The sequence below is a fragment of the Mobula hypostoma genome, chromosome 4 (genome assembly GCF_963921235.1).
Source record: "Mobula hypostoma chromosome 4, sMobHyp1.1, whole genome shotgun sequence".
Classification (NCBI taxonomy): Eukaryota; Metazoa; Chordata; class Chondrichthyes; order Myliobatiformes; family Myliobatidae; genus Mobula; species Mobula hypostoma.
Window position 1 is genome coordinate 167,553,520 of NC_086100.1, and position 27,321 is coordinate 167,580,840.

The 27,321-nt window shown below is 43.8% G+C and overlaps 1 protein-coding gene across 4 annotated transcripts in view; it reads right to left on the reverse strand.

Annotated features, from left to right (window-relative positions):
* LOC134345754 (electrogenic sodium bicarbonate cotransporter 1-like) overlaps window positions 1-27,321 on the reverse strand; it is a 220,563-nt gene that overhangs the window by 37,819 nt on the left and 155,423 nt on the right. For all 4 annotated transcript variants that reach the window (XM_063046920.1, XM_063046921.1, XM_063046923.1 and 1 more), the window contains exons 16-17: window positions 12,513-12,698; window positions 6,257-6,370 (exon numbers count right to left, since the gene is read on the reverse strand). In XM_063046920.1, the coding sequence (XP_062902990.1) occupies window positions 6,257-6,370; window positions 12,513-12,698 (300 nt within the window). The remainder of the gene's footprint in view (window positions 1-6,256; window positions 6,371-12,512; window positions 12,699-27,321) is intronic.

A 27,321-nucleotide genomic window follows, 5' to 3' on the forward strand; every position in this document is an offset into this window, starting at 1 on the left:
CGATAGGACCGTGTTGTTGCAGGGAAACAAGCCCAGGGCTCCCACTGATTCAACGATATTGGTGTGTTGCAATTATCTTATATGTTCATACGGGGAAAATATGTGCTGTGTGTTTAATATCCAAACATTACTTAAAATGTTATGATGCTATTGACTTATAAGTGACTTATATAACCATATAACAATTACAGCACGGAAACAGGTGATCTCAGCCCTTTTAGTCCATGCCGAATGCTACCCTCACCTAGTCCCACCGACCTGCACTCAGCCCATAACCCTCCATTCCTTTCCTGTCCATATACCTATCCAATTTTTCTTTGAATGATAAAATTGAACCTGCCTCTACCACTTCTACTGGAAGTTCGTTCAACACTTACTTCAAGCTCCCCTGTCCTCCCCTGATAATTGACTTATCACTATATTCATGCGAGGAAAATATGCGCTGTGTGTTTAATATTAAATTCGTTAGATAAACCCTTTTAGAAATGAAATTGAGTATATTAGCCACTTAGCACCTATATTCCGGTCGTGACTAACACTGACCCCCCCCCCGAACAGAATCGCCAAAAACGATTTGTAGGAAAAAAATTGGCACGTACACGCATACGCACTGGTGCCCGCACAAGGCTTCATGGTTAATGCAGTTTTTCTCAGGGTAAACACAATGTATTTGACTGCTACTCTTGTCTGTTGGCAACCCTATACCCCCCCCCCCCCCACCAGTCGGCCGGTCCGCAAGAATACTGTCAATATAAAACCAGTCCGCAGTGCGAAAAAGGTTGGGGACTCCTGGTATATAGCATTCATCGACCTCACCAAAGCCTTTGACTCAGTATCAAGGGAACCCCTAAGGGATGTCCTATCCACCTATGGATGCCCTGAAAAGTACATTCGAATCCCGAGACTCCTCCACGATGGCATGCTTGCCACAGTCATGATCAGCAACAGTAACTGTGAGCCTTTTCAAATTAGATCAGGAGTAAAACAGGGATGCGTGATTGCCCTGCCTTTGCTCACCATCTTCATTGTGACAATCATCCACATTATTAAGGACGACTTACCCCCAGGAATCAAAATTGTCTACAGAACAGATGGCAGACTTTTCAATCTTGCCCGTCTCAAGTCCAAAAACAAGACATCCACGAGTTCCCTCATCGAGTCCCAATATGCAGATGACAACAGTGTTGCCGCTTTCTCAGAAAACCACCTACAACAGATTCTGACTGCCTTCAACTACGCATACACAAAACTTGAACTCTCCATCAATTCCAAGAAGACAGATCATCTACCAACCGTCACCAACTGAGACAAATTGGATAGAACCATCAATTCAACTTGGCGAAACAACCCTGGAAAACGTGGACCACCTTCCGTATCTTGGAAGTCACCTCTCCTCCAATGTTGACCTTAATGACGAGATCCAACATCATCTTAAGTGCGCTGGAACAGCTTTTGGACATCTCCGAACAAGAGTCTTTCATGATCATGACATCTGAATAGACACCAAAATGTTAGTGTACAAAGCAGTGGTGATCCCAATGCTCCTGTATGCATCAGAAACTTGGACAACATACTGACGACATCTGAAGGCACTTGAAAAGTTCCATCAACGCTGTCTTCGAAACATCTTAAGTATCAGCTGGGACCATAGAAGAACCAACGTCAGCATGTTAAATGAAGCAAAAAGAACAAGCATTGAAGCCTATGTCATCAAGAACCAACTAAGATGGAGCAGTCATGTTGTTCGGATGAAAGACGAACATCTGCCGAAACAAATCTTCTACTCCCAGCTTAAAGAAGGCAAATGTAAAAGAGGCAGACAACGGAAGAGATTCAAAGATGTCTTAAAAGCCCACATGAAGAAATGTAACGTCGACATCAACAATTGGGAAACCAATGCCAAGGACAGGAAACTCTGGCAAGCCATCATCCGAGAAGGAACAGCAACTTTCGAAGCCAACAGATGTGCAGAATTAGAAGAAAAGTGAAGAAAATGTAAAGAGAGACAGCAACAACTGAAGTCCGATCTGCCATCTGGAACTACCTGTCCTGAATGCTGAAGAACTTTCAAAGCCAAGATTGGACTCGTAAGCCACTTGAGAGCCCATAAATAGATCAACAGAACGAAGACCATCATCTTCAACCTCCAGGGATAGCCACGATGACGATTGAGGGATCTGAGCATGATTTACTAAAGGCTCAGATGCAAGTACAGCAAGTATTTAGGAAAGCCAATAAATAAATTAGACAGCTAATATCTTTTTCTCGGTGTCAAAATAGCTCATACCAGAGATCATGTATTTAATGTGAGAGGGAGTAAGTTCAAAGATGATGTGCAGGACAAGTTTTTTTTTTACCCAGAGAGTGGTGGGTGCCTGGAATGTGTTGCCAAGGGTGGGGGTGGAGACAAGTACAAGTACAATAGAGGCTCTTAGATAAGCAGATGCAGTTCTGGTCTCCTTACTCCGGTAAAGATATACTGGCTTTGGAGGCAGTGCAGAGGAGGTTCACCAAGTTGATTCCGGAGATGAGGGGGTTAGCCTATGAAGAGTTGAGTTGCCTACAATTCAGAAGAATAAGAGGGTATCTGATAGAAACATATAAAATTATGAAAGGGATAGATAAGACAGAGACAGGAAAAGTGTTTCTACTGGTGAGTGAGACTAGAACTAGGGAACTTAGCCTCAAGATTCAGGGGAATAGATTTAGGACAGAGATGAAGAGAAAATGCTTTTTCGAGTGGAGTGAATCTGTGGAATTCTCTGCCTAGGGGAACGATAGAGGCTACCTCATTGAATATATTTAAGGTAATTAGGTTTTAACATAGCAGGGAAATTATGAGTTATGGGGAAAGAGTGGGTAGGTGGAGTTCACAACCAGACCAGTCGTAATCTTATTGAATGGCAAAGCAGGCTTAACCGGCCAGTTTGCCGTCTGCTGTTCCTATTCCTTTTGTTCTCATGAATGTACAAAGAAGGGAAGGATATGGATCGTGTGTAGGCAGAAGGGATCAGTTTTGTCAGCTGTTTAATTACTCGTTTAATTGGTTCAGCACAACATCATGGGCTGAAGGCCCTGTTCCTCTTCTATGTTCAATGTTCTAATAAAAAGTTACCATTTATTGCTGGTGGAATTGAAGGTAAAAGTTAGGGACATTTTGTCTTGGTTCAAATTCAAGATCAAGTTTAATAATCATTCAACCATATATGAATATAGCCAAACGAAACGGCGTCCCTCCGGGCCCAAGGTGCAATACCCATTATCAACAGCACACTGCACAAGTAGCAAATATGGTTATGATTTCAAAAACGTAGTCACAAAGAAGAAAAAAATTTGCCCCATGTTCCAGAGTAGAATGACTGTAAATTGATGGTAAGTTGTCCTGGTCCAGCTTGTTCTTCCACACAGCTAACATCGGAGGCAGCAATGAGTGAACACCAGAGAGCAGTGCTGAGCGAACACTAGAGAACAGCACCAACAGGAGAGACCAACCCCGAACCAACATGGACTCCAGTGCGTCCTCCACACCTCTGCTCTCTCTCACACCAATTTTGGTATCTTTCCCCTGGACTGATGCAACAGTCGATCCTGTGGCATGGGCCTAATCCTCGCCACAACCGAAGCAGCACAGTTTCCTCATCGTCGGTCTCGCCAATGAACCAGTGAACTGGACTTGCAGTATTCTACACTACCAATGGTCAACAGGGTCTTGCAATTAAAATAAAAATGTCTAAGGCAGTCACTGGCTCTGTTTGTTGCATCACACTCTGCCTTGACACAATGGTACACAAGTCCAGGTGACAACACAACAGCAAAACACAGCAAGTCCAGCTCCATCATTATCAAGCAACTCATTGACGAGATAGTCCTGCAGAACTTGATGTTTTTAGTATCCAGTTGTGACTTGCAATTGTAAAAAAGATGTACAGAACATACAAGTACACCTTTGAATGGACCTGGAGTGGCCACAGCAGCCAAGTGTGCCACCATCTTCTCGACTTGTTCTTTGGTGTACTGTTGTGATTTGACTCCTCATTGAAGAAAGGACGTTAATGCATTAGAAGCAGTTCAGAACATTTACAACACCCAGAAAGGAAGGATTGGACTGGCCTGTGCCCTATACAGAAGAGTGAGTGGAGATTTGAGCACCAGCTCCTGAGGATGATGACTGACTTGGAGAGGAAAATATGGGTGTAAGACCAAAACCAGTAGTGAGAATTCCTATGGATATATCCATCGGAAGGAGGAGGCTAAGGCACGTGTGGAACCTCCCCACCTGGCGTCCACGGACCCCCCGATTAATGGTAAGGGTCCATGGCATAAAGAAGGTTGGGAGCCCCTGCTCTAAAGAACAATGTTTGTGAATTAGTAACTGGAACAAAGAAATAACAGATATGCTAGGCCATTTCTTTATACCAGTCTTCACAGTGGAAGTCACAGCAAATATCCGTAATGTGGAGGAATTTGTAAAAAATCCCAGTCACAAGACAGGAAGTATTAGAGAATCTCACAGGTTGTAAAGGTGATCAAGTCATCAGGATCTGACAGTCTGCACCCAGGGTTTTAAAGGAGATGGAGCCATTCAGCCGAAATTTCTCAAATTGCAGGAGTCATCAATAGATTGGGAAATAGCCAATGTGGCTCCCTCGTTCAAAGGGGGAGGAAGACAGAAGTTTCATCATCTGTTGTTGGCCAGAGTCAGAGATGAGACCTTTCCATTTCCTCTCCTTCCCTCCAAGCACGTTAACTCTGAGTACACAGACAGACTGACCAGTGGCTTTCCTCAGGGGGAAGGGGTTTGTCATCCTTGCGCAACACACACAAAACTCAGCGTCTATGGAGCAGAATAAACAGTCGACATTTCAGGCCGAGACCCTTCATCAGCACCCTTTCATCTCTGTGACTGAGGAAGGGTTGTACATATAAGGCAGACTTGCTGACTATTTGATCCCAATTGTATCTGTGTCGGATGGCATGGTGCTCATTGAAACTAAAGCTGGCAGTTTAAGTTTCTTTTCATCGCACCTGACATGTGCCCTTTCGTGTGTGCGCACTGATGTGCGGACCGAGTCCAGCTGACCTTATCTGCACAGCTACCATTGGCATCTCCAGCTCGACCCGAGAGGGCCGGTTTAACAGGAAGTTTTGAAAAGGTTTGCTGAGCAGTGGGAATTGAGTTGTACCAGACATTTGCTTCAGAGTGCTGGCACAGGCATTGTGGAACAGCCTCCTTGTACACTGTATGTGACCCTCAGGTCTTTTCTTGAACAAACCACACGCCACCTCAATGCTTTACCTTCTGATAAAGCTGCTGGCGGCTCAGAATGGGTACATCAAGGGCTCTGAGTTGGCGCTTGGTGCAATTCCTCCCAGTTGTTCTGTGTTCTGAAGAGGAATGGGGAGCAAGCAGAGCCACTGCCCGACAACTCCAGCTGCGCAGGTTCTATCCCGGCCTCTGGCATTGTCTGTTTGGTGGCTGGATGTTCTCCCTGTGACCACCTGGGTTTCCCCTGGGGGCTTCCGTTTCCTCCCACCGCTCAAAAATGTGGGGGTTGGTGGGTCAACTGGCCACTGTAAGTTGCCCCTCATGTAGTGGAGGGGCGGTTGATGGTCCACATGGGGCAGGTAGGCCAGGAGGTCCATTGCCCTGCTGTACAGCTCTGCCACTCCATGAGAGCCAACCACTGTGGGCACAGTCTGTGGACCAGTGGTTTCACATGATCTGTCGCTTGGACAAAGAGAATCCTTCACAGCTTTGGGATGTGGGATGAAATTCAGCCCTGGGGGGAACCCACCAGGTAACAGAGGGAGATTGCATCTAAGGTCAGGATTGATCCAGGATGTCCGGAGCTGCATTACTTGCTGCACCACTATGCCATCCCAGTGATGAGAGGGAACACAGTCACGGGGATCAGCAAAGGATCTAAAGGAGCAAAGGCGAGACTGACTCTTCCTTTTGCACCAGTGTCCAGCAATGATTGACAGTTGCAGATTCAATAGGAAATTTCTAAAGAGAAATAGATAAGCATCTGGAAAACACTAACTGGTAGTGTCATTAATTTGATTGTAATTAGAAAGAGCCAGGAGGGGCAGAACAGCCTCATGCAGCTGAATGTTTATGAGAAAGACAATGAGCAGATGTTCTGAAACTTCAGGAGTCTTTATCAACAGTGGTCAGTCACAGCAGCCAATATCAGTTTAAACTCCCGAAAACACATTGGGAATGTTTCAGAGATGGACACAGAAAGACTCATACCTTGAACTCGCTTGGCACGATTAGCTTTGGTGTGTCGACTCCCACCAGGACATCCAAGCCGCAGAAGATCAGAATGGTCAGGATGATGGCAAAGTCACTGATCAGCTTCCGGATCTGATGGGGTGGGGGGGGGCGGTGGGGGTTGTAAACAGAGGAAGAGATGAGTGAGTGGGGATCCTGCACACTAAGCCAGGTATTATTTGGGAAAAATTTTCAGCAAGTGGGAGTCCTCCTGAGAAGTTTAACTCTCCTCCCAATCCTGACTGGCTCACCAAGCTGCTGCTTCCGTCCAGTTAGAAAGACACAGCTGAACCTAGGATCAGATACAGCCCCATAATCTGACCACTCCTGTGAGACTTTGTTCAGAATGTAAACCTTTTCACTGTTTTCTATTCCTCTTTTCCACTATTTATGTCTTGTAACTTACGGCACTTTTATGTATTGTGTTGTACTGCTGCCACAAAACAAAATGTTTGATGACATGTCAGTGATATTCAAACTGCTTCTGTTCATTTGTCTGTCCCCTTGAGCAGTTGGAGAGTGGTGGAACTATCCCTGGCAAAACACTATTATTAAGCTCTCATCCATGTCACAAACAGCTTAATATTATAGTTATTATTTTATTTTGTCTCATTACATCTTTGCTTCAGACCACAATTTCAAAGGTTCTGAATTTGACAGAATTCAAATTCTGAGGGCATAGGTCCAGAGGTGAGGGACTTAGAAGGGACATTGGGGCAGCAGCCTCTTCTTGAAAAGGATGGTGTCTATTTGGAAAGAACAAATGTTTGAGTCAAGAACATCAGAAACATTTAAAAGCCATCTAGGTAAGTATAGTTGAAGTCAGAAGTTTACATACACCTTAGTCAAATACATTTAAACTCAGTTTTTCACAATTCCTGACATTTAATCCTAGAAAACATTCCCTGTCTTAGGTCAGTTAGGATCACAACTTTATTTTAAGAATGTGAAATGTCAGAATAATAGTAGAGAGAATGATTTATTTCAGCTTTTATTTATTTCATCACTTTCCCAGTGGGTTAGAAGCTTACATACACTTTCTTAGTAGTTGGTAGCATTGCCTTTAAATTGTTTAACTTGGGTCAAACATTTTGGGTAGCCTTCTGGAAACTTCTCACAGTAAGTTACTGGAATTTTGTTCCATTCCTCCAGACAGAACTGGTGTAACTGAGTCAGGTTTGTAGGCCTCCTTGCTCGCACACGCTTTTTCAGTTCTGCCCACAAATTTTCTATCGGATTGAGGTCAGGGCTTTGTGATGGCCACTCCAATACCTTGACTTTGTTGTCCTTAAGCAACTTTGCCACAACTTTGGAGGTAAGCTTGCGGTCATTGTCCATTTGGAAGACTCATTTGCGACCGAGCTTTAACTTCCTGGCTGATGTCTTGAGATGTTGCTTCATAATTTTCCTACCTCATGATGCCATCTATTTTGTGAAGTGCACCAGTTCCTCCTGCAGCAAAGCACCCCCACAACATGATGTTGCCACCCCCATGCTTCAAGGTTGGGATGGAGTTCTTCGGCTTGCAAGCCTCACCCTTTTTCCTCCAAACATAACGATGGTCATTATGGCCAAACAGTTCAATTTTTGTTTCATCAGACCAGAGGACATTTCTCTAAAAAGTAAGATCTTTGTCCCCATGTGTACTTGCAAACTGTAGTCTGGCTTTTTTATGGCGGTTTTGGAGCAGTGGCTTCTTCCTTGCTGAGCAGCCGTTCAGGTTATGTCGATACAGGACTTGTTTTACTGTGGATATAGATACTGGTCTACCTGTTTCCTCCAGCATCTTCACAAGGTCCTTTGCTGTTGTTCTGGGATTGATTTGCATTTTTCGCACCATCTCTAGGAGACAGATTGTATCTCCTTCCTGTGCGGTATGACGGCTGCGTGGTCCCATGGTGTTTATACTTGTTTGTACAGATGAACATGGTACCTTCAGGTGTTTGAAAATTGCTCCCAAGGATGAACCAGGCTTGACACCATTTTCTGACCTCAATCCGACAGAAAATTTGTGGGCAGAACTGAAAAAGCATGTGCGAGCAAGGAGGCCTACAAACCTGACTCAGTTACACCAGTTCTGTCTGGAGGAATGGAACAAAATTCCAGCAACTTACTGTGAGAAGCTTGTGGAAGGCTACCCAAAACATCTGACCCAAGTTAAACAATTTAAGGGCAATGCTACCAAATGCTAACAAAGTGTATGTAAGCTTCTAACCCACTGGGAAAGTAATGAAAGAAATAAAAGCTGAAATAAATCATTCTCTCTCCTATTATTCTGACATTTCACATTCTTAAAATAAAGTAGTGATCCTAACTGACCTATGACAGGGAATATTTTATAGAATTAAATGTCAGGAATTGTGAAAAACTAAGTTTAAATGTATTTGGCTAAGGTGTATGTAAACTTCTGACTTCAACTGTATATGGAGAGGAGAAATCCAGAGGACAATAGGCCAAACGCAGGCAGATCTGATTGTCAAGTTCACTGATGATGGCAGTGGGGCTCATTGCTATCAACGATGAGATGGCCTACAGACAGGAGGTGGAAGAGCTTGAGGCCTGGGAAGACGAATCTCAGGGTAGTACGCTGCATACATACTTTGATAATAAAATAATCTTTGAACCTTTGAAATAGCCCCAGCCTGTCCGTTCTATCCTTGTAACTCAAACCCTTCAGTCCTGGCAACATGCTTGTCAAAAGCAAACTATTGGAGGACCTCAGCGGGTCGAGCAGCATCCGTGGGGAAGAGCAACGGTTGATGTTTTGGGTCCTGATGCAGGGTGTCATCCCGAATTGTCGACAGTTCCTTTCCCATCACTGATGCTATTTGACCTGCTGAGTTTCTCCAGCAGACTGAGTGTTGCTCCAGAATCCAGCACCTTTCATCTCTTGTGTTAACATGCCTCTGAACGTTGTCTGCATTTTCACTAGCTTAATCACTTCCTTCCTATAGCGTAGCAGCTCGGACAGCATAAAAAGTGCAGTCTCACTGACATTCAGTCAGGTGGTCGTGCAGTGTAGAGCTCATACAAGGCAGCAGACCCTGCTAACAAGACTCCCGTTAGCAGCCTCTTGGCTGCACAGATATCTGATGGCAACAGAATTTCCATTCTGGTTTTGAGTTACAGGTTGTTTTTTGCCCTGATGCAGCTAGTTTATTATGTTTCTCTTTGTTCCCTTGCCTGCTGATCTCTCACGGTGTCTCTGATTTCACGAAGACACATGCATGCTGAACTCACTCTGATGTTCCAGAGAGGCACATTCTGAACACCACACAGCAGCATCCCACAGATCGACAATCACTTGGTCTGGGCTGAATAAAAGGAATGGGGTGGAGGCTGGTACAGAATATGTCACTGAACACCAGGTTCCTCTGCTCCACACCAGTCATGACACCTGCAGAAAGCTCCTCCCAGTCCACACACCCACAGTATAATCTCATATGGCTTCACATAACTTGTGAAAGGCACCATAGAAATCTAAGGCACTGCACTTCACCCAGTTACGGCAGGTAGTACCACTGACTCGTGGCTCCAAGGGGTCCAAGACCTTGTTTGCCGTCTGTGTGGAGTTTGCATGCTCTCCCAGTGACTGTGTGGGTTGGCTGGTTAACTGCACACTGTAAATAGTAGTAGTGGAATCCGGAAGGTGTTTTAATACAGAGTTAAAGTTACAGGGAAAATTAATGAAGAACCGATTGCGCTGTGAGCCAACACAGACCCAATGGGTTGAATGGCCTTCCTCTGTATTGTAAATATGTAGTATTTTCTTTAAGTTGTAGAAATTAATACTAGTGTACAGTGAATGGTGGGAGAAGTTTGGGGTGGGAATGGATGGGGATGTGAGTGGAAAATTGTATCATTATTATTATTGTTGTGTGTTTATTTTTTCTCAGCTCAAGCTGGTAAACCCGAGGCCTGGGAAAAGCCACGCACAAGTTACAGGAAGGATACTAGCATGGATAAAGCAGTGGCTGATTGGCAGGAGGCAAAGAGTGGGAAAAAAGGGAGCCTTGCAACACACATAAAAAGGCTGGAGTAACTCAGCAGGACAGGCAGCATCTAGAGAAAAGAGTACAGTCGATATTTTGGGCCCAGACCCTTCAGTAGGTCTGCCTTAGATGCTGCCTGGCCTGCTGAGTTCCTCCAGCATTTTCTGTGCGTTGTTTGGATTTCCAGCATCTGCAGACTTTCTCTTGTTTGTGATAGAGGGAGCCTTTTCTGGTTGGCTACTGGTGACTGGTGGTGTTCCACAGGGGTTTGCGTTGGGACCGCTACTTTTTACATTATATGTCAATGACTTGAATGATGGAATTGATGGCTTTGTTACGAAGTCTGCAGATAATATGAAGGTAGGTGGAGGGGCAGGTAATTTTGAGGAAGTAGAAAGGCTACAGAAGAACTTAGACAGATTAGAAGAATGGGTGTAGAAGTGGCAGATGGAACACAGTGTTGAGAACTATATGATCATGCACGTTGGTAGAAGAAATAAAAGCATAGACTATTTTTTAAATGGAGAGAAAACTCAAAAATTTGAGGTGTAAAGGGACTTGGGAGTCCCTGTGCAGGATTCCCCAAAGGTTAATTTTCAGGGTAAGTCCATAGTGAGGAGGGCAAATGCAATGTTAGCATTCATTTCAAGAGGACTAGAATATAAAAGCAAGGATGTAATGTTGAGACTTTATAAAGCACTGGTGAGGCCTCACTTGGAGTATTGTGACCAGTTTTGGGCCCGTTATCTTAGAAAGGATGTGCTGACACTGGGGATTGTTCAAGAAGGTTTCATGAAAATGATTCTAGGATTGAATGGCTTGTCATATGAAGAGCATTTGATGGTTCTGGATCCGTATTCACCAGAATTCGGAAAAACGAGGGTGACCTCATTGAAGCCTATCGAATGGTGAAAGGCCTTGATAGAGTGCATGTGGATAGGACATTTCCTCTGGTGGGAGAGTCTAGGACCAGAGGACACAGCCTCAGAATAGAAGGGTATCCTTTTAGAACAGAGGTGAGGAGGAATTTCTTTAGCCAGAGAGTGGTGAATCTGTGGAATTCGTTGCCACAAGCAGCTGTGAAGGCCAAGTGTTTATGAATATTTATGGCAGAGGTAGATAGATTCTTGATTGGTCAGAGCATGAAAGGATACACGGAGAAGGCAGAAGATTGGGGCCGAGAGGAAAAAAGGTTTCAGCTATGATGAAATGACGGCGCAGACTCGATGGGCCAAGAGGCCTAATTCTGCTCCTATATCTAATGACCCTATGATACCTGTTGCAGATATTACTATTGGGACAATGATTACTATATTATTATTTTTGTTATTATTATGTTTCTTCTTGAGTGTCTCCTGGCTTGCTTTACAGTAATTTCAAAAATGCATATTTTGGTAGCCAGTGGGCTAAAAGGCCTGCACCCAAGCCTGAGACCGACCAAAATTATTGATTGGCCCAGATTTTTGATACCGATGGGTTTGCTTCCTCGACCCACCATCTTGCTCCAGTAGCCATTGGGCTGTATCTGGGTTTCTCTGCTGTGTATCGCGGTGATATGAAAGAGCTGTGCTCCAACATTGAATTGACTGGATAGCTGGGATTGTTTTCCCTGCAGCACAGGAGACTGAGGGGCAGCTTTAGGGAGGCTGAGGGGCATTGATAAGATGAGTGTATACTGTCTTTTTCTCCCCCCAGTGTAGGGGAGTGCAGAACTAGATGACTTGGGTTGAGGTTGAGAGGAGATATATATTTAAAGGGGGTCTGAGGGGAGGTGGGTAGCAGTGGTGTGTTCAAGAAGTTCCCAAAACAAAGTTTTACAGGACAGATAACATTAGATTATTGGCAGAGGACAGGCGCATTCCCATGATAAAATCTGCTCAATAACCCCAATGCCCTCCTGCACAGACCCCACCTTCTGCCACCCTCACATTATCCAGACCTCTGTCGAACTGTATCCCACACCTATCACTCAACTGTGTTCCCAATCTAACTGCGTCCGTAGTTCCCTCCCAAATCACTGACCTCTCCCAGTCCCGTCACCCTGCGAGACCCCTGCATTCCCCCATCCCTGGCTCCAGTTTCCATGCCTCGGCCTCTGCCCTGGATTTACCATTTATTGGATAAGAACGCTCCTAGCATTACATGTGACAGGTACACCTCTGAGTTCACACTCTTTGCCGGTAGCTTAACATGTAATACAAACTAAATAGCCTCTCGTAGAAGTGTTGGTCTATATAACTCACCCTGGTTGGGAAATAGGGGCTGGTTTTGAAGTTCTTTAGTGTCATTGAACAGCTGTAGGTACCGAGGAAAAGGATGAATGACATCAGGGTGACATCTGGGACATAGTGACAGCTTGCACCAACCATGTGGCCTCCATATTTCAGGCATTCTTTCTTGGACAGTAACGACCAGTCAATGCTTGTGTTCTGGGAACAGCAAAAACAAAAATCACTTTCTTGGAAGTCCACACAATGATTATAATCCTTATTACATTGTATCTGTTTGAACTTTTCATGTGAGGTTTAATCAAGTTCCTGTACAAACTGAATGGTTTCCATTTGTTACTCAATTTTCAGCAAATGAACCACATCAATGTTTTGATGGCTGCATTAACCCAGTTGCCCGTTGAATCATTAACCCATTCAGAGTATTTCTCAAGTTCAGCACATCTTCTTTGCATTTCACACCAAAATGCAACATCGCACTAGTCTACACTGAAGTTAGTTACTCTGTGCTGATGCATTGTAAAAGTTTATTAATTTCTGAATGTGTTGCATCTTCTTCAGCATAAATCATATATCAACAATCAAGTTCATTCGAAAATGCAGTAACTGCCCTTCATTTCTCAGGTCCAAGTTACTCCTGGTATTGATCACTGCTTCCCTGCTTTACCCTGTCCTTCCAGAGTTCTGCTCAGCAGCTAGTCTCCCAGTGATTCTGATACCCCGACTCTAACAGTTCTGGACACTCTTTGAGCATTCTGTGCAGCACCTTATCAAATGTCCGTTGTAATTTAAAATATATTCATCTGCTTCATTACCCTTATCTATTTCTGACGGTACTTCTTCAGTGAGCACAATCCTTCTTGAGAATTCACGCTGAGTGCTCTCTCTATTATATCACTAATAATGAGATTATCCTTCCATTACATCTAGTTACTACCATCCATGTTAAGCTAATTTGTCTATAGTTCCCTCAGTTTGTTTCATCACCAACTTACATACACAGGAATCACATTAGCTGTCAGTCAGACCTTTGTCATTATCTTTAGATGAACAGTCTGTGTGTATAACGGTGCATATCATCCTTAAGTTCTTTCAACACATTTGAATAGTCTCCCTAGACCTAGCAGTTTCACACGAGCTTTGCTCTATGATGTCAAGTGTACAGCACAAGAAAAAGTCATACGACCCGTCTGCTCAGAGCTAGCTCTCTGGACCTTCCACTGTCTTCCTGTGCTTCTGTAGCTTTCCCCTTGTGTGTTTACCCAGCCTCCTACAACCCATCCCCATTGTTTACATCGAGCTATCCCCATTGACCTTTGTCAGCAGAAAGGAGATTCCTCTGAACTCCACCATGGATTTATTAGTTACCTTCTTACATTGAAAGCACCTCAATAATGGCAAATTAAATTGGTAACTTCATTTATTGTTGTCACACTGTACATGAGCTATAGTGGAAAAATTTGTTTTGCATGCCATCCACACTGATAATTTCATCACATCAGTGCATTGAGGCACAACAGAATGCCTAATAAAGTGATACAGTTACAGAGAGCGTGCAGTGCTGGTAGACAATAAGGTGCAAAGTTGTGGCGACTTTGCCTTGGATTGTGAGGTCAAGAGTCCATCTTTTTGTACTAGGGGACCATTCGGAAGCTTTATAACAGCAGTATGGAGCTGTGCTTGAGCCTGCTGGAACAAATTCCCTGCACCTGTCCTCTCCGTGCTTTCAGCATCTTTTAAACAGTTATCCTCTGATTAGATGATCAATCATCCCTCTCTGGTTCCACCTAAAATTCGGACAGATCTGTTTTGGAACATTTTGGAAATCTGAAATAAGACAAAATGCTGGAAGTACTCAGCATGACAGGCAGTATCTGTGGAAAGAGAAACAGATCAAAGACTCAGTAGAATTGGGACAAGAGAAAACACCACACAAAATGCTGGAGAAACTCAGCAGGTAAGGCAGCATCTATGGAGATGAATAAATAGTTGATGTTTTGGACTGAGACCTGATAAAGGGTCTCGGACCAAAATGTCAAATGTTTATTCATAGATGCTACCTGAGCTGCTGAGCCCCTCTGGCATTTTGTCTGTTGCTCTGGGTTTCCAGCATTTGTAGAATCCCTTGTGTTTAAGAGAAAAAAAACAAGTTAATTTTAAGTTGCAAAAGAGGGTGATGGGGGTGGGGGGTACAGATGATGAATGCCATTGATAGGGTAAGGTCAGGTTTGCCATGGGGATGAGTGGCAGATGTCACCTAGCTGCTGAGTTAATAGGGGCAGTTAGAGAGAGAAAATGCAATGAAAGCAGAAATGAGGGCTCCTAGAGAATGCAAACAAAGCTGGTTTAATGGAGAAGGAACAACTGAGTCCATCACACAATGGGACGACAGTTTTGAAGCAGCCAGTGCAAATATAGACAGAGAAAGTGATTATGTGAATTTATAGAATTCAGAAAATTACACAGTACTCAGATGGACGATGAAGTGGCATTCCTCAGGCTTGTATTGAGCCTCATCAGAACAGTGCAGGAGGTCATAGGCAAGTAGCTCAGATTGGGAGTGGGATCGAGAATTCAAGTGGCAAGCAATGAGAACCTCAGAGTTACTCGCTGGTGTTTAACAAAGTGGTCATATCAAAGTGGCCAGCTGAGGCTGAGATCACATTGAGAGAAGTGCAAATGAATCACTTGGAAAGGCTGTCTTTGTCTCTCAGTGGTGGGCATGGTAGAGGTTTAAGGACAGGTGAGACTTCACAGAGGATCTTCACTGGGTTAAAACCACTACCTTTGTATTAGGCCTGTCAAATACCTTCTTTGTCAGTCAGAAAGTTCTCCTGCTTCACTGGAAAATCAAGTGACTCTACATCAGTGTCCTCTCCCAGGCCAACATTCCCAATACTGGATTGGCTGCATTAGGCAGGCCTCATCAATTGCATTTCCAAACTTGAAAACAAACACTATTCCGAGCTCTGTTGTATTAAAGGATTATCAAACAAGCAGAGGAAACAATTCAAGGATGTCCTCTAAAACTTGATAAAGAAATTCAAAATCTCCACCATCCCCATTCAACATCCCCAGCCCGTGACTGCTCAAAATGGAACAGAGATTGGGATGAGGATGAGAATATCGAAGGCAAGCACACAGAAGTCCAGCATACGTAGCAGAATGGGTGAATGACTTCATAAACTACCCACACACGTACCCCATCAGGCACCCCTTACCCCATCTATGGAAGTCTTTAAATTCCACATCAGCTTCACCAGTCAATTCAGAACCCAGACAACAGGAGACTCAGACCAGCAGGACTAAGAATGATAAGACTAGGCTAAAGGTGCTGTATGAACAGATCATTTTTGAGGGAGGTTGTGTGTTTCAGAACTTCTATCAGTCATAAATTTCTTGCCTTCTCTTCCTCCAACTCACTAATTGAAGCTTGCCAGTTCTTCTATTTGCATCTCTATTAATTTGACAAAAGCAGTTGATGTGGGCAATCTCTCCAGTTAGCAGAGAAAACTTGTACATTCTCCTATTCTTCAGAAAAAGTTCTTCCCAATTAGAAAAGCTTAGCTGAAATTTGATAATGCAATTGCTTTTTTAACCACAAAGACACGAGCATGTGGCAGTATGATTCATTCACTCTCTGGATCACACTCTCCCCTTTGAGTCAGATGATTCTGGGCTCTTTCTATTCAGAAACTGGATCATAAGGTTGGGTGGTGGGGTGGACATACATCTCTATCAAAGGATGTGCAAGTGCTCTTTCCCTCCACTAGCCTGCAGGTCACCCTTGAGCAAAATGTACTACCTGTTTAGCCCCATGATCAGGGTCATGAGAAGCTCTGGGAGCAGGTGGTGGATAGTCATATGAGCAGCTGGTGCACATCACAAGTACTGGTTATGTGACCACAGACACCAGGCATACAATCTTTGAAGAGTATTGATAATGCTGGGGTCACTTGTCTAGTGAAGACACTGTCAAGAAGGTGGCAATGGCAAACTACTTCAGCAGAAAACTTTGCCAAGCACAAACGTGGTCATGGAAAGACCAAGATCACCTTCGTCATAAAACATAGAAACATAGAAAATAGGTGCAGGAGTAGGCCATTCGGCCCTTCGAGCCTGCACCGCCATTTATTATGATCATGGCTGATCATCCAACTCAGAACCCCGCCCCAGCCTTCCCTCCATACCCCCTGACCCCCGTAGCCACAAGGGCCCTCTTAAATATAGAAACATAGAAAATAGGTGCAGGAGTAGGCCATTCGGCCCTTCGAGCCTGCACCGTCATTTATTATGATCATGGCTGATCATCCAACTCAGAACCCCGCCCCAGCCTTCCCTCCATACGCCCTGATCCCCGTAGCCACAAGGGCCATATCTAACTCCCTCTTAAATATAGCCAATGAACTGGCCTCAACTGTTTCCTGTGGCAGAGAATTCCACAGATTCACCACTCTCTGTGTGAAGAAGTTTTTCCTAATCTCGGTCCTAAAAGGCTTCCCCTTTATCCTCAAACTGTGACCCCTCGTTCTGGACTTCCCCAACATCGGGAACAATCTTCCTGCATCTAGCCTGTCCAATCCCTTTAGGATTTTATCCGTTTCAATCAGATCCCCCCTCAATCTTCTAAATTCCAATGAGTACAAGCCTAGTTCATCCAGTCTTTCTTCATATGAAAGTCCTGCCATCCCAGGAATCAATCTGGTGAACCTTCTTTGTACTCCCTCTATGGCAAGGATGTCTTTCCTCAGATTAGGGGACCAAAACTGCACACAATACTCCAGGAGTGGTCTCACCAAGGCCTTGTACAACTGCAGTAGTACCTCCCTGCTCCTGCACTTGAATCCTCTCGCTATAAATGCCAGCATACCATTCGCCTTTTTCACCGCCTGCTGTACCTGCATGCCCACTTTCAATGACTGGTGTATAATGACACCCAGGTCTCGTTGCACCTTCCCTTTTCCTAATCGGCCACCATTCAGATAATAATCAGTTTTCCTATTTTTGCCACCAAAGTGGATAACTTCACATTTATCCACATTAAATTGCATCTAGCCAATGAACTGGCCTCAACTGTTTCCTGTGGCAGAGAATTCCACAGATTCACCACTCTCTGTGTGAAGAAGTTTTTCCTAATCTCGGTCCTAAAAGGCTTCCCCTCTATCCTCAAACTGTGGCCCCTCGTTCTGGACTTCCCCAACATCGGGAACAATCTTCCTGCATCTAGCCTGTCCAATCCCTTTAGGATCTTATACGTTTCAGTCAGATCCCCCCTCAATCTTCTAAATTCCAACGAGTACAAGCCCAGTTCATCCAGTCTTTCTTCATATGAAAGTCCTGCCATCCCAGGAATCAATCTGGTGAACCTTCTTTGTACTCCCTCTATGGCAAGGATGTCTTTCCTCAGATTAGGGGACCAAAACTACACACAATACTCCAGGTGTGGTCTCACCAAGGCCTTGTACAACTGCAGTAGTACCTCCCTGCTCCTGTACTCGAATCCTCTCGCTATAAATGCCAGCATACCATTCGCCTTTTTCACAGCCTGCCGTACCTGCATGTCCACTTTCAATGACTGGTGTATAATGACACCCAGGTCTCGTTGCACCTCCCCTTTTCCTAATCGGCCACCATTCAGATAATAATCTGTTTTCCTATTTTTGCCACCAAAGTGGATAACTTCACATTTATCCACATTAAATTGCATCTGCCATGAATTTGCCCACTCACCCAACCTATCCAAGTCACCCTGCATCCTCTTAGCATCCTCCTCACAGCTAACACTGCCACCCAGCTTCGTGTCATCCGCAAACTTGGAGATGCTGCATTTAATTCCCTCATCCAAGTCATTAATATATATTGTAAACAACTGGGGTCCCAGCACTGAGCCTTGCGGTACCCCACTAGTCACTGCCTGCCATTCTGAAAAGGTCCCGTTTATTCCCACTCTTTGCTTCCTGTCTGCTAACCAATTCTCCACCCACACCAATACCTTACCCCCATGGCACATAATGAATAAACAAATGACTACAGTGCAGTACAAGGGGAGGACTGCACTCTTAGAGAAGTTGTACCTTGGATGCGAAGTTAAACCATCTGCCATCTTAAGCTAAAGTAAATTGTTCTGAAACATATTTGGGTACTCATTCCTCATGGTGTGGGACAATTTTTACTCTCTTCACCAACAGCTAAAAATAAAGATCCTCAAGCAGTTGTTCCTACACATTTGCACGCTGTGGTCCTAGATTATATAAAATTTACTCTTGAAAAAGAATTGTAAAGTGTTGGAGGTGTACTTAATTTATAAAAGTCCAGCACAGAAAAAGCAAACACTTTCTGTTGCTGTCTGATGAAGCAGGTTTTCATCATCACCAGCCATGTCAGGGACTGTGGAAGATCACCCTAACACCCGAGTTCATCTGAATAAAACCCAACCGTCCCAAGCTCAGTCCCCAGGGTTAAAAACTCAAGTTCAAGTATAACTGTACATGAACACCCATGAATAGAACCAAATGAAATAGAGTTCCTCTGGGGCCAGGGTGCAAACTACAGAACTGGCAGTCACACACTGCACAAAGCACATAAGATAGCAGTAAACATACTTTCACACAAAACAAACAAAACATCCCATAGCACCTCAGCCATGACATTAGGGTAGTCGGTCAGAATATTTTTCCTATGATAAGGGGTATCAAAAACAAAAGGGCATAAGTTTAGGGTGAGAGCAAAGAGGATCAGTTTTTTTTCTGCAGACAGAATGGTTGATATTCGAACGTGCACCAGAGGTGGTGGTTGGATCAGACTTGCAAGTTATTTAGACAAGTAGGCAAGGCATGGTGGACTTAATATGGTCGAATAAGATTAGTGTAGATCGACAAAACAGTTGGCATTGAGATGATGGGGCAATGCGTTGCATTGTTCTGGGACTCCATGATGACAGCATGCATTTCTAAGGCACCTTTCTCATCCCCTTTGGACATCCTAAAGTGCTTTACAGTCAATGTTTCAAATGTTTGCAATGTCAGGAAACACAGAGCCTATTTTGTAGACAGCATTGTGGTGCAGCAGGGAGTGCAGATACATCACAGCCTCAGGTTCAATCCTGATCTCTGGTACTGTCTGGGTGGAGTTTGAGTGTTCTCCCTGTAACCATGTGGGTTTCCTCTGAGTGCTCAGCTTTATCCCACATCCTAAAGACAGATAGCATAATTGGCAGACTGCAAATTGTGCCTGGAGTAGGTTAATGATAAAAGGAATTATTCAATGGTCATATGAGAGCGAGCACAAGAGAGACAGAGCACGAGAGAGAGAGAGAGAGAGAGAGAGAGAGAGAGCGACAGAGAGAAAGTTAGAAAGTTGCAGGGCTGCAATGGAGGAATATGACCAATGTTTGCTCCTTCGGGACCCTACATGGTACCGATGGGCTGTACAGCTGTCTTCTGTGCCATACACTTCCTGTTGCTTTGGGAAAGCAGCAAAGGACCCAGTCATTGTCTCTTCTCTCCACTCCCATTGAACAGAAGATTCAAAAACCTGACACGTCCCCAGGCTCATGGACCTCATCATGAACATTTCAGTTTATTTATATACATGCACTGCACTTTCTCTGTAACCGTGGCACCATATTAGGAAACATAGAAAACCTACAGCACAATACAGGCCCTTCAGCCCACAATGCTGTACCAAGCATGTACTTACTTTAGAAATTACCCAGGGTTACCCATAGCCCTCTATTTTTCTAAGCTCCATGTACCTATCCAGGAGTCTCTTAAAAGACCCTATTGTATCCGCCTCTACCACCATTGCCAGCAGCCCATTCCACGCACTCACCACTCTCTGCATAAAAAACTTACCCCTGACATCTCCTCTGTACCTACTTCCAAGCACCTTAAAACTGTGCCTTCTCGTGCTAGCCATTCCAGCCCTGGGAAAAAGCCTCTGACTATCCACACGATCAATCCCTCTCGTCATTTTATACACCTCTATCAGGTCACCTCTCATTCTCCGTCGCTCCAAGGAGAGAAGGCCAAGTTCACTCAACCTATTCTCATAAGGCATGCTCCCCAATCCAGGCAACCTCCTTGTAAATCTCCTCTACACCCTTTCTATGGTTTCCACATCCTTCCTGTAGTGATGTGACCAGAGCTGAGCACAGTACTTGAAGTGGGGTCCGACCAGGCCCTATATAGCTATAACATTACCTCTCGGCTCTTAAACTCAATCCCACGATTGATGAAGGCCAATACACCGTATGCCTTCTTAACCACACAGTCAACCTGTGTAGCAGCTTTGAGTGGCCTATGGACTTGGACCCCAAGATCCCTCTGATCCTCCACACTGCCAAGAGTCTTACCATTAATGCTATATTCTGCCATCATACTTCACCTACCAAAATGAACCACTTCACACTTAACTGGGTTGAACTCCATCTGCCACTTCTCAGCCCAGTTTTTGCATCCTATCAATGTCCTGCTGTAACATCCGATGGCCCTCCACACTATCCACAACACCCCCAACCTTTGTGTCATCAGCAAATTTAATAACCCATCCCTCCACTTCCACATCCAGGTCATTTATAAAAATCATGAAGAGAAGGGGTCCCAGAACAGATCCCCGAGGTAGACCACTAGTCACCGACCTCCATGCAGTATATGACCCATCTACAACTACTCTTTGCCTTTTGTGGGCAAACCTACTCTGGATTCACAAAGCAAGGTCCCCTTAGATCCTGTGCCCCCTTACTTTCTCAATAAGCCTTGCGAGGGGTACCTTATCAAATGCCTTGCTGAAATCCACATACACTACATCTACTGCTCGACCTTCCTCAATGTGTTTCGTCACATCCTCAAAAAATTCAATCAGGCTCGTAAGGCACGACTTGCAGTACAATACAGCACACAACTATTCCTAATCATATTATGCCTCTCCAAAGGTTCATAAATCCTGCCTCTCAGGACCTTCTCCATCAATTTACCAACCACTGAATTAAGACTCGCTGATCTATAATTTCCTGGGCTATCTCTACTCCCTTTCTTGAATAAGGGAACAACATCTGCAACCCTCCAATCCTGCAGAACCTCGCCAGAGGCTCAGCAATCTCCTCCCTCACCTCCCACAGTAGCCTGGGGTATATCTTATCCAGTCCAGGTGACTTAGCCAACTTGATGCTTTCCAAAAGCTCCAGCACATCCTCTTTCTTAATGTCTATATGCTCAAGCTTTTCAGTCCGCTGTAAGTCATCCTCACAATTGCCAAGGTCCTTTTCCGTAGTGAATACTGAAGCAAAGTATTCATTAAGTGTCTCTGCCATCTCCTCCAGTTCCATTCACACTTTACCACTGTCATATTTGATTGGTTCTATTTTCTTACATCTTATCCTCTTTCTCTTCACATTCTTGTAGAATGCCTTGGGGTTTTCCTTAATCATGTCCACCAAGTAGTGTTGGATCTCTTAAAGAGCAGGAAGATGTACAAGTCCCCAGAGCCTGATGGGATATACCCTTGGCTATTGAGGGAGGCAAGAGAAGAGATTGCTGGGGCCTTGACCAACATCTACATGTCCTCTTTAGCCACAGGCAAGATCTTGGAGGACAGATGAGCAGCTCATGTTCCATTATTCAAGAACCAAACCAGGGATAATCCTGGGAACTATAGACTGGTGACTCACACATTAGTGGTAGGGAAGTTACTGGAGAGAATTCTTGGTGATAGGATTCATGAGCATTTGGAAAACAATGGCTTAATTAAGGACAGCTAGCATGGCTTTGTGCACAGCAAACGGAATGTGGTCTTTCTAACTTGACTGAATTTTATGACAAGGCGATGAGGTTGATTGATGAAGGTGGAGATTTAGATGTTGTCTACATGAATTTTAGGAAGGCGTTTAACAAAGTCCCTCGTGGGAGGCTCATCCAGAAGCTTAAGATGCATGGGATCCATGGTGAATTGGCTGTTTAGATACAGAATTGGCTTGCCCTTAGAAGACAGAAGGTACTGTCAAAGGGACCCATTCTAGCTGGAGGTCTGTGATTAGTGATGTTCCTCATGGACCTCTGCTGTTTGTGATGCACTACATATAAATGACCTGATAAAAATGTAGGTGGGTGGGTTAGTAAGCTTGCAGTTGATATGGTCGTGTTGTGGATAGTGTAGAAGACTGGCAAAGAGTACAGTAGGATATAGATCAGTCGCGGATATGGGTGGAGAAATGACAGACAGAGTTTAACCCCAGCCAGATGTGAAGTGTTCCACCTTGGCAGGTCAAATGCAAAGAGACAGTACACCATTGAGTGCAAGACCTTTAACAATGTTGATGAGCGGAGGGATCTTGGGATCAAAGTTCATAGATCCCTGAAACAGGATGCACCGGTTGATAGGTGGGTGAAAAAGGCATATGATATGCTTGCCTTTATTACTGAATTCAAAAGTCAGGAACTTACAATGCAGCTTTATAAAACTCAAGTTAGGCTGCATCTGGAGTTTTGCATACAGTTCTGGTTGCCTCATTATAGGAAGGATGTTGAGGCTTTGGAGAGGGTGCAGAAGAGGTTTACCAGGAGGGTGCATGGATTAGAGGGCATGTGCTATAACAAAAGGTTGGACAAACTTGGGTTGTTTCTTCTGGAGTGGCAGGCTTCTAGTGGGAGATCTGATAGAGTTTTATAAGATTATGAAAGGCATAGATAAGAATAGACAGACAGTGCCTTGTTCTCAGAATTGAAATGTCCAACACCACAGCCCATGCATTTAAGGTGAGAGGGGGTAATTTCAATGGAAATGTGAGGAGTAAGTTCTTCACAGAGAGAGTGGTAGGTGTCTGGAATGTGTTGCCTGCAGTGATGCTAGAGGCAAACACATTAGGGACTTTTAAGGGATGTTTAGATAGGCGTATGAATGCGAAGAAAATGGATGGATGTAGACATTGTGTAGGTTGAAGAGCTTAGTTTAGTTGATCATTTGATAACTAATTTAATTGATACAGCACAACACTGTGTGCCAAAAGGCCTGTTCCTGTGCTGAACTCTTCTACATCTATGCTTTAGGAGGCATTTCACAAGTTAACAGGAGGTGAGTATGCTGAGGCTGGGTGGCTGGTGGAGAGAACCACTGTTAGGGAGTGGTACCTCTGGTTTGGGAGTGGTTAGAGACTAGCAGGCAGTGTTCTAGAATCAGATATGTGGGTCTGAATCCAAGTCATGTTGAGTCGAGTCTATTGTCATGTACACAAACACAGTGAGGTACAGGCACAATGAAAAACCTGCAGCAACATCACAGGCATGTAGTTTTAGATAACACGCAAAATATAACTGATATAAGTTATACTATATGGTGGAAAAAAGACTACAAAAGCAAGACCTCAGCGCAAAATGCAACATTAACAGCTGAGAATTCAAGCAATGAATTGAAACAGTGGGCTCCAGCAGTTGTTACACAATCCACTTGGCTCACTGAAATACTTCAGGGGAGGTAACCCACCGTCTTTATCCAGCATGGTCTAACTGTGACTCCAGTCTCACCAACATGGTTAACTCTTAACTACCTCTTCAGTCCAGGGGCAGTAAGGGATGGACAATAAATATCAGCACTTCCGGTGAAGTTTACATTCCATAAATTTTTTTTAAAAAAATCACTCTTTCATATCACAAATTTTTGTTGAGCTCTATAAATAACCAGAGATTGGTTTTCTGAATGTATACTCTAGATTGGTACAATCGATCTATGTGATTACATTAAATCTTTGCTTTCTGGACCTCTCATGTATCGGGGTAATTAGTAGTTATTGCAAAGGCTCTGTCGTGCAATGTCCTGTGTGTGCATTTGCTATAACATGAACAAACAGATAGCAATCTGATTTGGGGCTTTGAACAGAAACTCTGCCAAGCCAACAATTCCTATGGCCACAACTGTCATTTGATTTATGAATGGGATCCACAAATCCATTCAAGAAACAGCTTCCTTCAGGTAGGTCTCAGAGCAAACCTGGCTAGGTCCTGATTCTGTTATCACAATAGGTTTACCAAAACAAAACCGAGAATGAAAGGGTTGAGTATGAGACAAGTACAGACCCCAAATCCATACTGAGAGCTGCCCCGGTATATATTGCCATCAAATACATTTGGGTCAATTACTTCAGTAACAACATCCATTTATACAGCAGCAAATATGTAAATTAAATAAGAAAATGTTCTTGGGTACACTACAAGCCATTACCAAACAATGAACTCAACCAAGATACATAAAGTAATACTTGAGCCACTTCTTGGGAAATTAAATCAGAGTAGGACGTGCACAGTGAATGGCAGGGCCCTGGGGAGTGTTGTAGACCAAGGTTCGAACAGTTTTCCCTGAAAATGGGAACACAGGTAGACAGGCTGGCGAGGAAGACATTTGGCATGCTCGCCTTCATTGGCTGAGGTATTCGGTACTAGAGTTAGAATGTCAGGTTGCAGATGTGCAAAACATTAGTGAAGCTGAACCTACAATCCTTTGTGCAGATCAACACAATATGAACTCAGTGGCCACCTTATTATGTATAGGAGTGAAACCCAGTGTGGTCTTCTACTGCTGTGGCCCATCCACTTGAAGGTTCAATATGTGTTGTGCTTTCAGAGATGCTCTTCTGTACACCACTGTTGTAACATATGGCTACTTGAGTTACTGTCGCCTTCCTGTTAGCTTGAATCAGTAGGGCCACTCTCTTCTGACCTCTCTCTTTAACAAGGCGTGCTGCTCACTGGATTTAAAAAAAATTTTTTTGCACACTTTTCTGTAAACTCTAGAGACTGTTATGCATAAAAATCCCAGGAAATCAGCAATTTCTGAGATACTCAAACCACTCCATCTGACACCAACAATTATTCCAGTCAGTCAATTAGATCATATTTCTTCCCCATTCTGATGTTTGGTCTGAACAACAACTGAACTTCTTGACCATATCTGCTTGTTTTTATGTGCTGAGTTGAGCTGCATGATTGGTTGATTAGATATTTGCATTAACGAGCAAGTGTACAAATGTACTGAACAATGTGGTCAGTGTTGGAAGGATGAGATTAAGCTAGAAAGAGTACAGGAAAGAATCACAAATTTGCTGCCTGGTTTGGAAGACTTGAGTTATCAAGCTAGACTGGATAATCTGTTTTCCCTTGAGCGAAGGAGGCCGAGAAGTGACATGACAGAGCTATATATGTACAATAAGGAGGAATGCATAGATGGAGTCTGTTTCCTATTGCATAGGGACCTAAAACTAGAAGGCATAGGCTTAAGGTAAAAGGGGTTTACAGGGGATCTGAAGGGTAGGTTCTCCACTCAAAGAGTAGCTGGTATCTGCCATGAGTTGCCAGTGGAGATGCTGGAGGCAGGAAGAGTAGCAACACTTAGAAGGCATCTGGACAGCATTTGAAGGAGCAAGGTTCAGAGGGATATGGAATTAATACAGGCGAGAGGGATGAATATAGATAGGTATGCTACCAGCATAGACACAGTGGGCCAAATGGCCTTGTTTATTATGCTGTGCAAATCCAGGACTCTAGGACTCAATTTCTGGGAACAGAAAACAAAGTTAATGCTTCATGACAAAGACCTTTAGTCTGAGCTTGGTGGCTTCTGTAGCGTTTGTCCACATGCGCTTCCTGTTCATTTCCAACTTACGGACTGTTTGTCCAGGGATAGTTCTCAGGAATGGGACCTTCTTGTAACTCAAGGGATGCCTGTGCAGGGCATGTTGGAGACAGGGAGAGGGAGTAGTTCAGTTCAAGAGAAAAGAATCTCAAAATAGGACCTCAATGTTCAAGGAGACTTAGAAAGCTCTTATCCTTCCAGAGACTCCCACTACAATGTGAGACCATCTAAAGATTCCTTTGTTTGGTCAGGGGAATCCAGGGTTACATAACAAAGTGAGGTGTTGGACCTTGATCTGTCTGTGTGGGGAAACATGTTTGAGAGGCAACAGAATACCACAGACCACCTCTTCCATTGTCCTGGACATCTTCGATAGAACATAGAACATGGAAAAGTACAACACTTGGCAGGCCATTCAGCCCACAATGTTGTGCTGATCTTGAAGCCAGTTTATACCAAATGTCCCCCTCCTGTGTATCATCCATATCCTTCCACATTCATGTGTCTATCCAAAAGCCTCTTAAACTCCAACCAACTGCCTGCTTCCACTAATACCCCTGCTAACCCACTCCAGGCACCCACTAGTCAAAATCAAAGATGGTGTCCTTGTTTTGTTTTTACACTGTGTTGTCCTTGCACACCTCTTTTTGTCACTGTACGGTATAATTTACTGTGTGTGTTGTCTGTACTTATATGCTTATAAAACTTCTGTAAGCAAGTTTTTCCCGTTATACCTGACTGTACTTGTGCATCTGACATTAGGAATCAACTCAGCTTGACTCAGCTGAGCGGCCTCCTCCTGTACATTTATAACCTGTACATCTATAACCTGTACATCTATAACCTGTACATCTATAAACCAGGTACATTTATAACCCTGTACATTTATAACCTGTACTTCTATAAACCAGGTACATCTATAACCCTGTACATCTATAACCGTGTACATTTATAACCCTGTACATCTATAACCTGTACATCTATAAACCAGGTACATTTATAACCCTGTACATTTATAACCTGTACTTCTATAACCTGTACATTTATAACCTGTACATCTATAACCTGTACATCTATAACCATGTACATTTATAATCCTGTACATTTATAACCTGTACATCTATAAACCAGGTACATTTATAACCCTGTACATTTATAACCTGTACTTCTATAACCTGTACATTTATAACCTGTACATCTATAACCT